Source organism: Sus scrofa, chromosome 2 (genome assembly GCF_054392235.1).
Source record: "Sus scrofa isolate SSC_HxYL_T2T_F1_AM1 chromosome 2, Sscrofa_HxYL_maternal_Yorkshire_Landrace_v2.0, whole genome shotgun sequence".
Lineage (NCBI taxonomy): Eukaryota > Metazoa > Chordata > Mammalia > Artiodactyla > Suidae > Sus > Sus scrofa.
The window spans coordinates 52,745,124-52,757,826 of record NC_139384.1 but is presented as its reverse complement, the minus strand read 5'-3'; the positions used below and the strand labels follow the sequence as shown (position 1 = coordinate 52,757,826).

Here is a 12,703-nt window from a genome sequence, read left to right as displayed (position 1 = left end):
CAACACATGTCTAGAGGTTTAGTAGATGCTGCCAGCCAGCTTTCCAAAGTTGTTTAATCAGCAATAGAGTTCCACTTGCTTAACATTTAAACTAGTATTTTATATTGTTGGTCTTTTAAATTTTAGCCATTTTTGCAAGTATAAGGTAGTGTTATTGGGACTTCGATTTGTATTTATCTGAAGACTTAATAGACTGAGTGTTGTTGGAGAGTAGAGTGAACCAAAGTGCCCACCAAACTGAGAAGGTATCTTGAGACCGAAAAATGAGACAGGCAGCTCTATATAATCAGTGGATCAGTTTTTACAGGGTGGGATCTAGATTGGGAGAACAATGATCAGGAAACATTCACAGCTGCACTCTGAGCCACTGACGAACCACTGGGACAATTTTACAGTTAACCTAGGGTATGGGGATAGGTGCTTGGAAACAGGACGTGCATTCTCAAGTTAAGATTTATGAATAGGTAACTAACTAGTTTCTCATGAGCACTGGGAATACATCACAGAAGGTTTTGATCATTGTTTGGGGACTAACAGAGCATAGAGGCCACCTGGTGCTAATGATCATTAAAAAATAACTGTTAAGAACTACAAAGCTCTTTATGATAGACAAGCAATTCACTGCACAGTACAGTCTTGGGTAGGGTCAGTGAAAGAACAGAAGAAACTATAAGGGCCCAAAATGGCATCAGTTATGCGAACAACCACACAAACATCTTTTCATATACTTATTGCCCACCAGGATATCCTCTTTTGTGAGTTCTCCTGCCATTTCTTATTGCCTTTTTACTCTTTTAATGATGTCTTCTGATATATGGAACTTCTTACTTTATTGATCTTTTACCCTATGGATAGTGTTTTTCCTGTCTTGAGAAATCCCTACTTCAAGGTCATGAAGATATTTTCCTATCTTCTAGAAGCTTTATTGTTTTACATGTAGAACTACAGAACAATGAGAATCGATTTTTGTTTAGATAGAGGTCAAAATTAAATACATCTTATATAAATCTCTAGCACCATTTATTGAAAAAACAGCTTTTATCCGCTGCTCTTAAGTGCTATCTTTATCTCAAACCAAGTGTTCTCATAAGTCAAGATGTCTCCATATTTCCTACTTGGCTCCAATGTCGGTTTTTTTTAATCCCTGTGTGAATCCCATAGTGCCTTAATTACCATAGCTTTATAAAATGTCTTGATATCTTGTAGTATTGCTATTCTATAAGACTATCTTGACTACTTTTGCCCTTTAGAATTTTAATGTGACTCAGAATTGTCTTTTCGATTTCTGTAAACATTTTGCTGGGATTTTGATTGGTACTGCATTTAATCTATAGATCAATATCTGGAGAAATCAAAGTTTTAGAGTATTGAGTATTCCAGTCCAAGAACACTAAATATCTATTTATTTGTACCTTTAATGATCCTTAATACTGTTTTGACTATTCATGTAGTAGTCTTACACATCTTACATTAGATTCCTAAGTATTTAATGTTTTTTAGTGCTACTTTAAATAGTATCAGTAGTACCAAAATAACATCGCTTAAAATTTCATTTTTTTTTAAAAGGCTGCACCTGTAGCACATGTAATTTCCTGGGCTAGGGGTTGAATCAGAGCTACAGATGCAGGCCTTTGCCACAGCTACGACCTATGCAGCAGCTTGTGGTGATGACAGATCTTTAACCCATTGAGTGAGGCCAGGGATCAAATCCACATCCTCAGGGAGACAATGTTGGGTTCTTAACCCACTGAGCCACAATGGGAACTCCATCATTTTTTAATCATTTGTTTTTGGTGTATAGATGACTAAATTCTGTATAATGACCTCGTACTAGTGACCTTGCTAAATTCACTTACTAATTTATCAACTGCATCTGTATATTCCTTCAGATTTTCTATGTGTATAATCAGATCATCTGTGAATAGTTTTATTTCTTTCTTTTTTATCTTTATACTTTGTATTATTTATTTTTCTAGTCTTTTTATACTTCCTAAGTCCTCTAGTACAACACTGAACAGAGGTGGTGATAGTGGGCATTCTTGTCCTGATTTCAGAGTAAAACTTTTTAGTAGTTTATCATTAAGTAATTTTTGCCATAGGATTTTTTTTTTGACACTTACTAGATTAGTAAGTGTCAAAAAAATACTAGATTAGTAAGTGTCAAAAAAATACTAGATTAGTATTTCTAATTTGCTTAGGGTTCTTTTATAAAAAATCATAGGAATTCCCGTTATGGCTCAGTGGTTAATGAATCCGACTAGGAAAAATGAAGTTGTGGGTTTGATCCCTGGCCTCGCTCAGTGGGTTAAGGATCTGGTGTTGCCATGAGCTGTGGTGTAGGTCACATACGTGGCTCAGATCTGGTGTTGCTGTGGCTCTGATATAGGCCAGTGGCTACAGCTCCAATTAGACCCCTAGCCTGGGAACCCCCACATGCCGCGGTGTGGCCCTAGAAAAGACAGAAAGACAAATAAATTAATTAATTAAAAAATCGTAAATATAACATTTTATAAAATGCTCTTTTGTATATAGTGAACTTACAACACTTCTTAATTTTTTTTTTTTTTTTTTTGGTCTTTTTGCTATTTCTTGGGCCGCTCCTGCGGCATATGGAGGTTCCCAGGCTAGGGGTTGAATCGGAGCTGTAGCCACCGGCCTACGCCAGAGCCACAGCAACGCGGGATCCGAGCCGTGTCTGCAACCTATACCACCGCTCATGGCAACGCCGGATCGTTAACCCACTGAGCAAGGGCAGGGATCGAACCCACAACCTCATGGTTCCTAGTCGGATTCGTTAACCACTGCGCCATGATGGGAACTCCACTTCTTAATTTTTTTAATGTGAATTATGCTGATTGATTTTCAATTGTCAAGACAGTTCTATATTCTTGTAATAAACTACACATGGTCACTGTATAACTGAATCACTTTGTTGTACAGCAGAAATTATCACAATACTGTAAATCAACTATATTTCAATACAACTTTAAAAGAGAAAAAAACTATACATGGTCATAATAAATTGTGCATCAAATGAACCTTTTGTCATTATTAACCATCCTTCTTTACTGCTAGTAAAATTTTACTTTAAAATCTACTTTAATATTTATATAGTGACGAAAGCTTTTTTCCAAAGGCATTTTTACATGGTGGTGTTTGTTCTGTTTACTTTCAACTTTTTTGTAATCCTATTCATTAAATATATCTGTTAAAAGTGCCATACAGCTTTAAAAAATTCTGATTGTCTTTTTCATTTAATTGCAGCATTTATTAATTCATAAGGAACATAATTACTGATATATTTGAATTTAAATTTACCATCTTAATATTTGCTTTCTATACGTTCCATCAGTTCTGTGCTTCCTTTTCTCTTTCTTGCCTTCTTTTGGATTATATCTTATTATTCCATTTGCTTCATTCTAATAGCTTAAGAATATATATTGCTTTATATCACCATAAATTCTTTATAATAAGTGTTCTATTAAGATTTTGTTTTTAACAGACTGAAAAGAGAAATAAAGTCTGTTTTCCATTGGCAGTTATGATTTTTATAGCAAGCTTCTAAAACAGCAGGAATCACCTAACACTATGGCTTACACTCATCTATAGAGAGAATTTAGTTAGAAGGACAAAGTCCCCAGGAAAATCACGGTGTACTCAACAAATCACAGCCTTTTAGGATAGAATGCAAAATTTTCATTTGTCCCAAATCTTAGACTATATACCCAATTTGTTTCACAAGTTTCACATTGGCACATTTATATTTGTCACTTAAAATGAGATACCTAGAGTCTTTATGAATAGCGGGGTTGAAACTAACAGTAGCATTAAGACAACTTTCTAAAATATGCACAAGGCTTATTACAGTTTACAAAGTGCTTCCACTACATTACTGCATTTAATCAAATCAGGAATTTATAAACGCAAAGAAAAGAACTTACCTGGAGATGAAAATGACTAAACTTGTGGATGGTGGTTATGTAGTTTTAAAAGATATAAAGCATAAAATAGGGCTTAAAAGATACAAAAAACAGCAAGAGAAACAAGAATAGAAAGAAGAAGATGTGTTCACTTATATTCTTTAAGTAACAGCCCTTGAAAAATCCTAATTAGACAGCATAAGGAAACCCTGCCTATACTTGTGTCAGCAAATTACAGCCTGTAAGCCAAAACTGGCCCCGCCTATTTATTTATGTACCATCCAAGGCTGCTTCGGTGGCAGGGTAGAAAAGTTGCAACAAGAGAACAACATATGGCCTGCGAAATTGAAAATAGGTATTATCAGGCCCTTTAAGGAAAAAGTGTGCAGACCCCTGACCTACAGCAGTTTTTCATGTCTCCTCTCTGTCTGGGCAAAACCTATTCTTATTTCAAGATATCTAAGGCATGCTAGGAGAGAGGCAAAAGAGAAGAGAAAGACAAATATGGGAAATTTAAAAAGAGAACAAAAACTTTTTGTTCCCTTTATAAAAGGAACTTGAAAATTCACTTTCTGATCTACTATAGGCACTGTTAAGTGACATAATTTAATTCTGAGAATGCAAGTGAGATGCTTGCACACACTGCATAAAAAGTGTCCCTTAAACACACAGACTCCTGGACACCTTGCTCCTATTTTCCAGCATCTCTCTTTCTCTCTGGGCTATGGATGCAAATGGCCCATGCACAACTCAAATGGAAGGAAGGAAAGAAGGCCTCTTTTTTGGCGACCACTAACAGACTTACCTCCGGCAAAGTGAATACATCCTGTTGGAGGCAGTGATTCGAAAGTACTCTGGTTTTGAGCGAGAAGAGCTGCTACTTATGGTTCCCAAACCTAAGCGCTGATAGTCTCTGAAACAAGCTTTTTCCACTAACTGTTCCATTGTAGACTTCTCCGAGGCCTTCAGAGTGGTACTTGTGGGAAGTTCACTATCATCTGAAACTGTGATGGCAGAAACAGGTTTTGAAGAAATGATGTAGCTCAAAGTAGAGGATTAAAAACTTCCTTTCAAAAGGTGTCCTTAACCAAGTATATGCTAGGGCTATAGGTGCTCTGTATATCACAAATTAAATCATGTAACTTCTCTGAGGAATCATTATGCTCAAACATAAATTAAAAGAGTCAGGAAATAAAATATCAGGAGCTCAACTAACTCTAAATGTCAAGGAAATTAACTCAAAATTTCTAAAAACAACACAATTTTGAAATCATTATCCATACTTCTTTATTTCAGTCAGGCTGGCTTATTTATGTCCACCTGGAATGATTTCTATTTAGGACTCCAAAGAACAAACAATCACTCATACTTTGTGACAGACTAGTCTGTCAGTAAAACTGATCTCTTAACATGATCACTACACAAACTCCTCATTCCCAGTTTTCAGTTAAAGAGCATAAACTTTTATTAGAAATTGTTAAACAGAAGTTCGTTAGTGGGAAAAGACCTTAGGAATGAAGAAGTTAGATTTGGTGCAAGTTATATTTTGTCAGAGGATGTGGTGTATGTGGGAAACTCCCTCATAATTTTGCAATCAGGTTACAGAATCCTTTAAGATTTTAGATGTTGGAAGAATTTACCCAATAACCAAGTATTTTAGGGAGGATTAAAAAAAAACAACAACAACAACATTCCTAATTGGTACTGCATGTTCTAACTAAAAAAAATTCCATGTTAAAAACTGTCCTAATTTACTCTCCTATTTATTTTTAAAGGAAAGGAAGTAAAATTAAGCTTTCAAAGTTTTTGGAAACATACCCAAAGTTCTAATATCAAGGGGAATGATATGGCTCTCTTCTACTGTAAGGAAAAAACAAACTTAACAGCTTATCTCTCTAAATATAAGACTTTGTGTTTTGTTTATGAACTTCACAACGCGATTATATTGCGTTGTGTGTGTGTGTGTGTGTGTGTGTGTATAGTATCAGTTTTATTTTGGCTATTTATTTGTTTGTTTTCATTTTTGCTGCCCCATGACACATGGAGTTCCTGGTCCAAGCCCGGTCCAAGCTGCAGCAACGCCAGATCCCCAATCCACTGTGCCAGGCTGGGGGTTGAACAGTGCTCCAGAGACACTGCAGATTCTGTTGTGCCAAAGTGGGAACTCTTTGGCCTTTTATTTTCAGAGGAGCATAGATCATTATATAATTTGGTCTTTACTAGAGAATAAGTTTTTGTTCTGTGAAATCATAAAAACTTTGAATTAGAAGAGTCAGTGATAGGTAGAGGTAATTTTTTATGGCTTTCCAAGTGACTGTGAGAAGGCAGGGTTCAATAAACAGTCTTTTCACTGCCCCCAGAGGCAAGCCTGTAGATACACATACTGAAATGAAGACCTTTAGCCAGTGATCTCTTTAAAGATAAGGTTTCTTTCTTTAAAATGTTGTTGTTATTAGTAGCAGTAAAAGTAGCAGTTGTATAATCACTGGCGATTCAATCTAAGAGCCTGGGAAGAAAAGGGTGCAATGGCATCCTGTTACTTAGATCAGATTCTCTCTAGTGTTAATTCCACAAGCATACTTGCTACTGGGTTAAGGAACAGAAAAACTTTGGTTTTGGTTTTCTGCCTCTATTTTCCTGACTGAGAGTAATCTCAGCTCCCCAGATTCTGTTCTTTAAAATATTTAGCAGGTATTTTTTTTCTTATCACCTAAGAATCCCTTTATCTTAGGTCCTGCATTTGAATTAAGAGCACTCACAATGTTCAACCTTCAATTTTGAATATTTAATATCCTTATTTCCTTATTCTTATTCCATAACTATAAGGTACAGGGGACTACTTTATATCTAAATTTCCTATGCAGTGGGGGTTTGTTTGTTTCTTTCGTTCTTTCATGAGACCCACATAACAAGGGCCAATCAGCTCTGTGGATTTAGTAGAGAAGGAGTGTAACTTAATAAAATCTTATTTGAACAATGGAATATTGGGAAAATAAAACTTTTTTTTTTCCAGTTCTGAGAAGCTGGTAAGTGCCTCCAATCTTATTAGATCTAGGTTTTTGAGTCAGGTTTAAGTGCAACTGTGTCTTAGTTTTTCTTACTCATTAAGACTAATAAAAAAGGAATATGAAAGAAAAACAAGTTCCCACATACCAGATATATCATCCTCTTCATTCCATCCAGCACGATTCACTCTCTCTTCCACAATTGTTCCTGTTCTCCTCTTCAATAAATACTGCCGCCCAATTGTCATTTTCCCTGCTCTTTTGGCACCTTTCACAATTGTTTTTGAGAAGGTGCTACAAGTCATAAAACCAAAGAGAATGAAAATTTAATGTGAAGATGCCACTTATATTTTTTGATACCTATGTTGTTCAACCTGTTTCTTCTCCATTCCCACAGCCACTAGTATTGTCCAGACCATCATTAAACCTCTTCTTCTTTTGATCATTTTTTATATGGCAGAAGACTAATTTCCTATTAAACACCATTATCATCAGGACACTGTTTTAGACAAAAAGTACAAGAACCTAGAGTGGGACACAAACTATTTATTATCCATCCCAAATCTAGACTCCTCAGTGTAGCTTTTTGGTCAAGCTTGCCCTGAACCCATTCTGCTTACCTGTGCCACTGCCTCCACCAGTTACCACAAACTGCATTTGCAGAAGTCCTCCTGCAAAGAAAGCCAGGCTGCCTCCTTCTCTACTAATTCAAACTCTCCACTAACTCATAGGATTTTCTCTAAGATCATGACAATTATAGTTGGCAACACTTTTACTTATTTCTTAAATGTTTTGAATGTGTATATGCGATATCCTGCCTTCTGACACTATAAATCTTCTGAGATTAAAAACATAATTCCCCTTTTTGAGAGAAGAAAAAAAAAAAGAAATCAGAACTTTGAGTATCCTTTTGAGAATCAGCTTTAATTAAAGAGCAACTAGGATTTAAGTCATTTGGACCTAAAAGCACTTTATTTAAATGGTTTACTTTTTCTTGCTGATAGATAATCTAGGTATAGCTATTTACAATCCAAAGAATTAAACAAAGAACCTATTTCTGAATCATCATATTGACATGGAGGTTTCAAGTAAGATTGTTTTTTATTATGTTCTTTTTTACCATAAAGAACAAAACTCGGTGTTTTCTTATCATTCTTTTACTGTCAAATAGTTTTACCAGACATTGTCTTTAGTCATCTGAAATGTAAATCTGAGGGTTATGAAACATGTTTTACATAATCATTAGAAATCACAGAGTACTGGTATTTCCTAAATTAAGCCTATGGTGAATCAATTCAGGTATACCTTAAACTCAATGAGATTTTTCAATTTTTTTCCAATGAGAGCTACATATTTTGTTCTATATATGCAAGACAATTCTAAGATATTTTAAAATTTAAAACTTATAACTTGATAGAATAAGCTTGATTACATAAATATACAACTGTCCCTCTCCCCCACCCCGTTTCTATACAAAAAACACCATACAAAGCTTTGTTTCTTCTACAGAGAGCTGGGATAATGAATATCATAGGCTCTCCTGTGACCCTATAGTCTAAGACAAGATGCTTAGCTGACCGCTGTAAACACTTAGAAAGCTGTTCATGCTTCTTTAGTATCTTATACTTGGATAAGCATGTTCTCCTTCACTTACCAGGTAATGGTGTTACAGATGGCTAGCTCTTCAATTTAGAAATGACATACTGTCTGCAGCTTCAAATTGCCTATAACCTCAGCCAAGCTCACTTTCAGGCAAAAGGAAGGCTTTTTCTCTAATGTCTGCAGAGGACCCCCTAATATGTAATTTATATTGGCAGATGCCCAAATTCCGGGTCATTGAAGATGTATGGCTAAAATTTTAACCCTTATATTTTATCACTAATTGAAGAGAATTTTAAAGCAATTGTTATTTTGTAATTACTGAAGTTTAGAAGTTTTAACATAAAGCACTAAACATTTTCATCAGAAAATAAGGGTTCCAAAAAAAAAAAAAGGGAGTGCCTGTCGTGGCTCAGTGGTAAGGAACCCAAGTGGTATCCATGAGGACGCAGGTTCAATCCCTGGCCTCTCTCAGGGGGTTAAGCATCTGACGTTGCGTAAGCTGTGGTGTAGGTCGCAGATGTAGCTCGGATCCTGCATTGCTATAGCTGCGGTGTAGGCCAAGAGCTGTAGCTCCGATTTGATCCCTAGCCTGGGAACTTCCACGGGTGTGGCCCTAAAAAGCAAAAAAAAAAGAAAGAAAGAAAAAATAAGGGTTCCTACTACAGAAATATGACAACTAAATGCAAAGCCTGATCTTGGATTGGGTCCTGTACCAGACAGAAAAAAAAGTAGCTATAAAGGATCATAAGTAAAACTTGAATATGTCTCTGGGTTAGATAAAAGTTTTATGCCAATTAAATTTCCTGGTTGTGATTATTGTACTGTGGTCTTTGTCCTTAGGAAATACATATGACCTATTTAAGGATAAAGGTGCATTATCTTTAAATAGTGATGTAACTAAAATAATTTAGAAAAAACATATTTGAGAGAGAATGATAAAGAAAATGGAGCAAAACATAACCAAATGGTGGGTATATAGGAATTTTTTGGGTAAAGGGTATATAGGAATTTTTTGTACTATGTTGTAACTTTTCTATAAATTTGAAATTATATCTAAATAAAAAGCTATAAAAAAAGAAAAAGAAACAAAATAAAGGGTCTCATCTCTAGATCAGAGCAAAACTGTCTACCAGGCCTGGACATTAATGCAAACTGAAGGGATTGCTCAAAGGAAGTTAGAAAGTGATCAACATAGAAGAAAGGAAAACAGAATTTCACATTTAAGAGTGCATCATGAGCAATGAACATGATTGTTACATATATTTAAGCTGCTGTTTCGCAGCTTTCTGAGCTTGGTTCAATGTGGGGGACAGAACGGCAAATGAAAAGAACAGTCACATACTGACCCAAAGGATGATGACTTCCCTTGACAGGCAACTGTGGGAGGACTGAAACAGAGAAATTTGTTTTCTTACCGAAAGGAAGTGTTCTTTTCCTTCTGTTTGGGTAAAATTATTTGTGGGGTAGTTTGTCCAGCAGCAAAAGCAAAGGTGGTAAAAATGGACTGAGGATAACGAAACTTCATCAGCTGTTTCTTAAAGATCTCTACTACTTCTGGACTCACTTCTTCATCAAATGCTACTTTAATCAACTAGAGACAAAAGAGATTAAAGATAGTAGAAACATGAAGGATTTCTAGATAACTTCCCCCCAAATTACAGAATAACAAAAAATAGCAACGGCAAGAGTTTCAAGGTTGAAGGGACCTCAGATGTCATGCAATTTAAAAATTTAAAAAATAAAAAAGTACGGCTCAGAAAGGTTTATTTGGTGAGTTGACAAGAAAAACGGTGAGTTGACAAGAAAATGGTGAGTTGACAAGAAAAATCATGCATCTTGAAGTTGGGTTTCTTCGAGACTATCTCTTCTATAAGGGAATATGGAAATTAACTCATAGTGGCTGAAGTAGGAAACACGTCCTTCTCATTTATCAACTCTTTGTTTTAGACAGGGAATTTGGCCTAAGAAGGTCTCTTCCTGCTCAGAAACACTATAATTCTAGGAAGAAAAAAAATTGTTTGACTAGAATCCTAACCAGTATGGCCAGGCACTATTCTGGTTTGGAACCCTTTGGCAGCTGAAAAAGTGAAGAAATCCCTAGGAGATCACTGTTCTAAGGCGACCAGAGAAGGTCTGGGCCTCTTAAGATTACTAAATATTGACAGATAATCTGTTGTTACTCTGAGCTGGCTACAGGGCTCAGAGAATGGAGGATCAAGTGCAATACTATTCATGAGTTCAGTCAGTTGAAGGTTACCCTCTGATCCTCCTCATCCTCTAACTTTTGACCACATAACCACAAGAAAGTGGCCATGGCATCGTCTGTAGAAATTGTAGAAGAATGGCCTTTAAAAAGTAGAATAGTAGACGAATACTGTTAAATAGTAGAAGCATGCCTCCCTTTCTTAATACCTGAAAAGATGCTGATGTGATCTGCAGTCCTTCTTGCATGTTCTGCTGTAGCTGGTTCTGCATTGTGATCTTCTTCTCCTTGGTGATCGAAGCAATGGGAAAACTTCGCACAACCGTCTGCTCACCAACTACAGGAAGACAGGGCTCAGACTCAGCAATAGCAGTTTACAGCTCATTTCTAGAGTCTCTGCTGCTCATTTCACCAGCCTTTGCTGGAGAAATGTATCTGGAGAGGCAGTGTCCAGGAATGCAGCAAGAGAAATGACCATGATTCCAGAATCGCATTCATTAATTGTGCTGCATGGCAATTCATTCCTCAGATACAATCTTTTCCTGGAGTGAAGAAACTGTCACTGCCTGTCAATCTTCATTCTAGTTCCCCAGCCTATTCTGTACCACATAGGATCATCTGGTTTAAGGCAACTTAACAGGAAGAATGGGTTTTATAAGGAAGAAAAGAAGCATCTTCAAATATTACAAAGATATTTCTCATATTTAATGTAAAAATAAAGCAAAAGAGAAACGGTTGTTAAGGTTTCTTTTTGTATAAAGGTGCTATGCTATCTATATGTGCCCTCAGAAGATCTAGGACTGGGCTTAGACCCAAGACTTTTTAGGAGTTTAAATATTAAAGCAAGACAAGGAAAACATAAGTAGTTAGTTATCAACTACCTGAGGGTATGAAGATGAGCATGGAGAAAAGAAGTAGCACACACAAGGCCTCCTGTGCAGAGTACACAACTCCCCAGGGAAGAGGAAAGTCACATGCAGAATACAACATGAAATGAGTGCCTCGATCTGAGAGAATGAGGCTTTAAATATTTCAGAAGGGGAGAAGATTTCTGCATACAAGATGGCTAGAGAATGAATCCTGAAAGAAGTGAGAGGGAAGGTGGGCTTTGAAGGGAATATAGGTTTGGGTCTGCAGAGGGGGAAAGGTAGGCATTTCAAGTAGCAGTACAAGTAATAGAACAGGAGTAGCAACAGGCAAGGCCTCTTGGCTAGGTAAGCCAGAGGGGTTGAGCTCTGAACTAGGTTTACCTGACCTAAGAGCCCATGTGCCAATAATCTACTTACTATTACCAGAATTCCTCATTCCCTGACTGTAAATTCTCAACCTGGAAAATTCTGATTATCCTCTTACATTAAAACTCAACATCCAGAAGCTAAACAAAATTAAGATGTACAAAGGATTTAAGTTCTAATATTAAATAACTTATGCTTATATAACACAGGTAAAATGGTCAGATTTCTATGGGGCACTAAAGGTGAAATTTTAAAATATAAATTAACTTAAAATGAGAAAAGAGGAATTCCTGTCGTGGTGCAGCGGAAATGAAACCGACTAGGAGCCATGAGGTTGGGGGTTCAATCCCTGGCCTCGCTCAGTGGGTTAAGGCTCTGGCGTTGCTGTGAGCTGTGGTGTAGGTCACAGACACAGGCGAGGATCTGGCATTGCTGTGGCCATGGTGTAGGCTGGCAGCTGCAGCTGCAGTTCAACCCCTAGCCTGGGAACCTCCATATCCTGCCGCCCTAAAAAGAAGGAAAAAAAAAAAAAAGAGAGAGAGAGAGAGAGAGAGAGAGAAAGAAAAGAAGCAAATATCAAAGGTTTTCTCTTAAATATTTTTTAAAATGTGAAATTAACCTAAAAATTGTCAGGAAAAAACAAGAGACAAGCTTTCCCACTAAATATGACTTTTATTTATTTAAAAGAAATGAAGTAAAGAAATTTAAATGACCAAATATCTCATATACTTATATGCC

The 12,703-nt window shown here is 36.5% G+C and overlaps 1 protein-coding gene across 11 annotated transcripts in view; it reads right to left on the bottom strand.

The window, feature by feature from the left end:
* Positions 1-12,703, bottom strand: part of SBF2 (SET binding factor 2) — a 451,285-nt gene that overhangs the window by 55,599 nt on the left and 382,983 nt on the right. For 7 of the 11 annotated variants that reach the window (XM_005661131.4, XM_003122980.6, XM_085012070.1 and 4 more), the window contains 4 exons: positions 10,940-11,067; positions 9,943-10,118; positions 7,074-7,219; positions 4,726-4,924 (listed from right to left, as the gene is read on the bottom strand). In XM_005661131.4, coding sequence (XP_005661188.2) covers positions 4,726-4,924; positions 7,074-7,219; positions 9,943-10,118; positions 10,940-11,067 — 649 coding nt within the window. Of the gene's footprint in view, positions 1-1,963; positions 2,401-2,668; positions 4,925-7,073; positions 7,220-9,942; positions 10,119-10,939; positions 11,068-12,703 lie in introns of those variants that run through there. The other 4 variants (XR_014837296.1, XR_014837295.1, XR_014837298.1 and 1 more) reach the window with 4 other exon arrangements.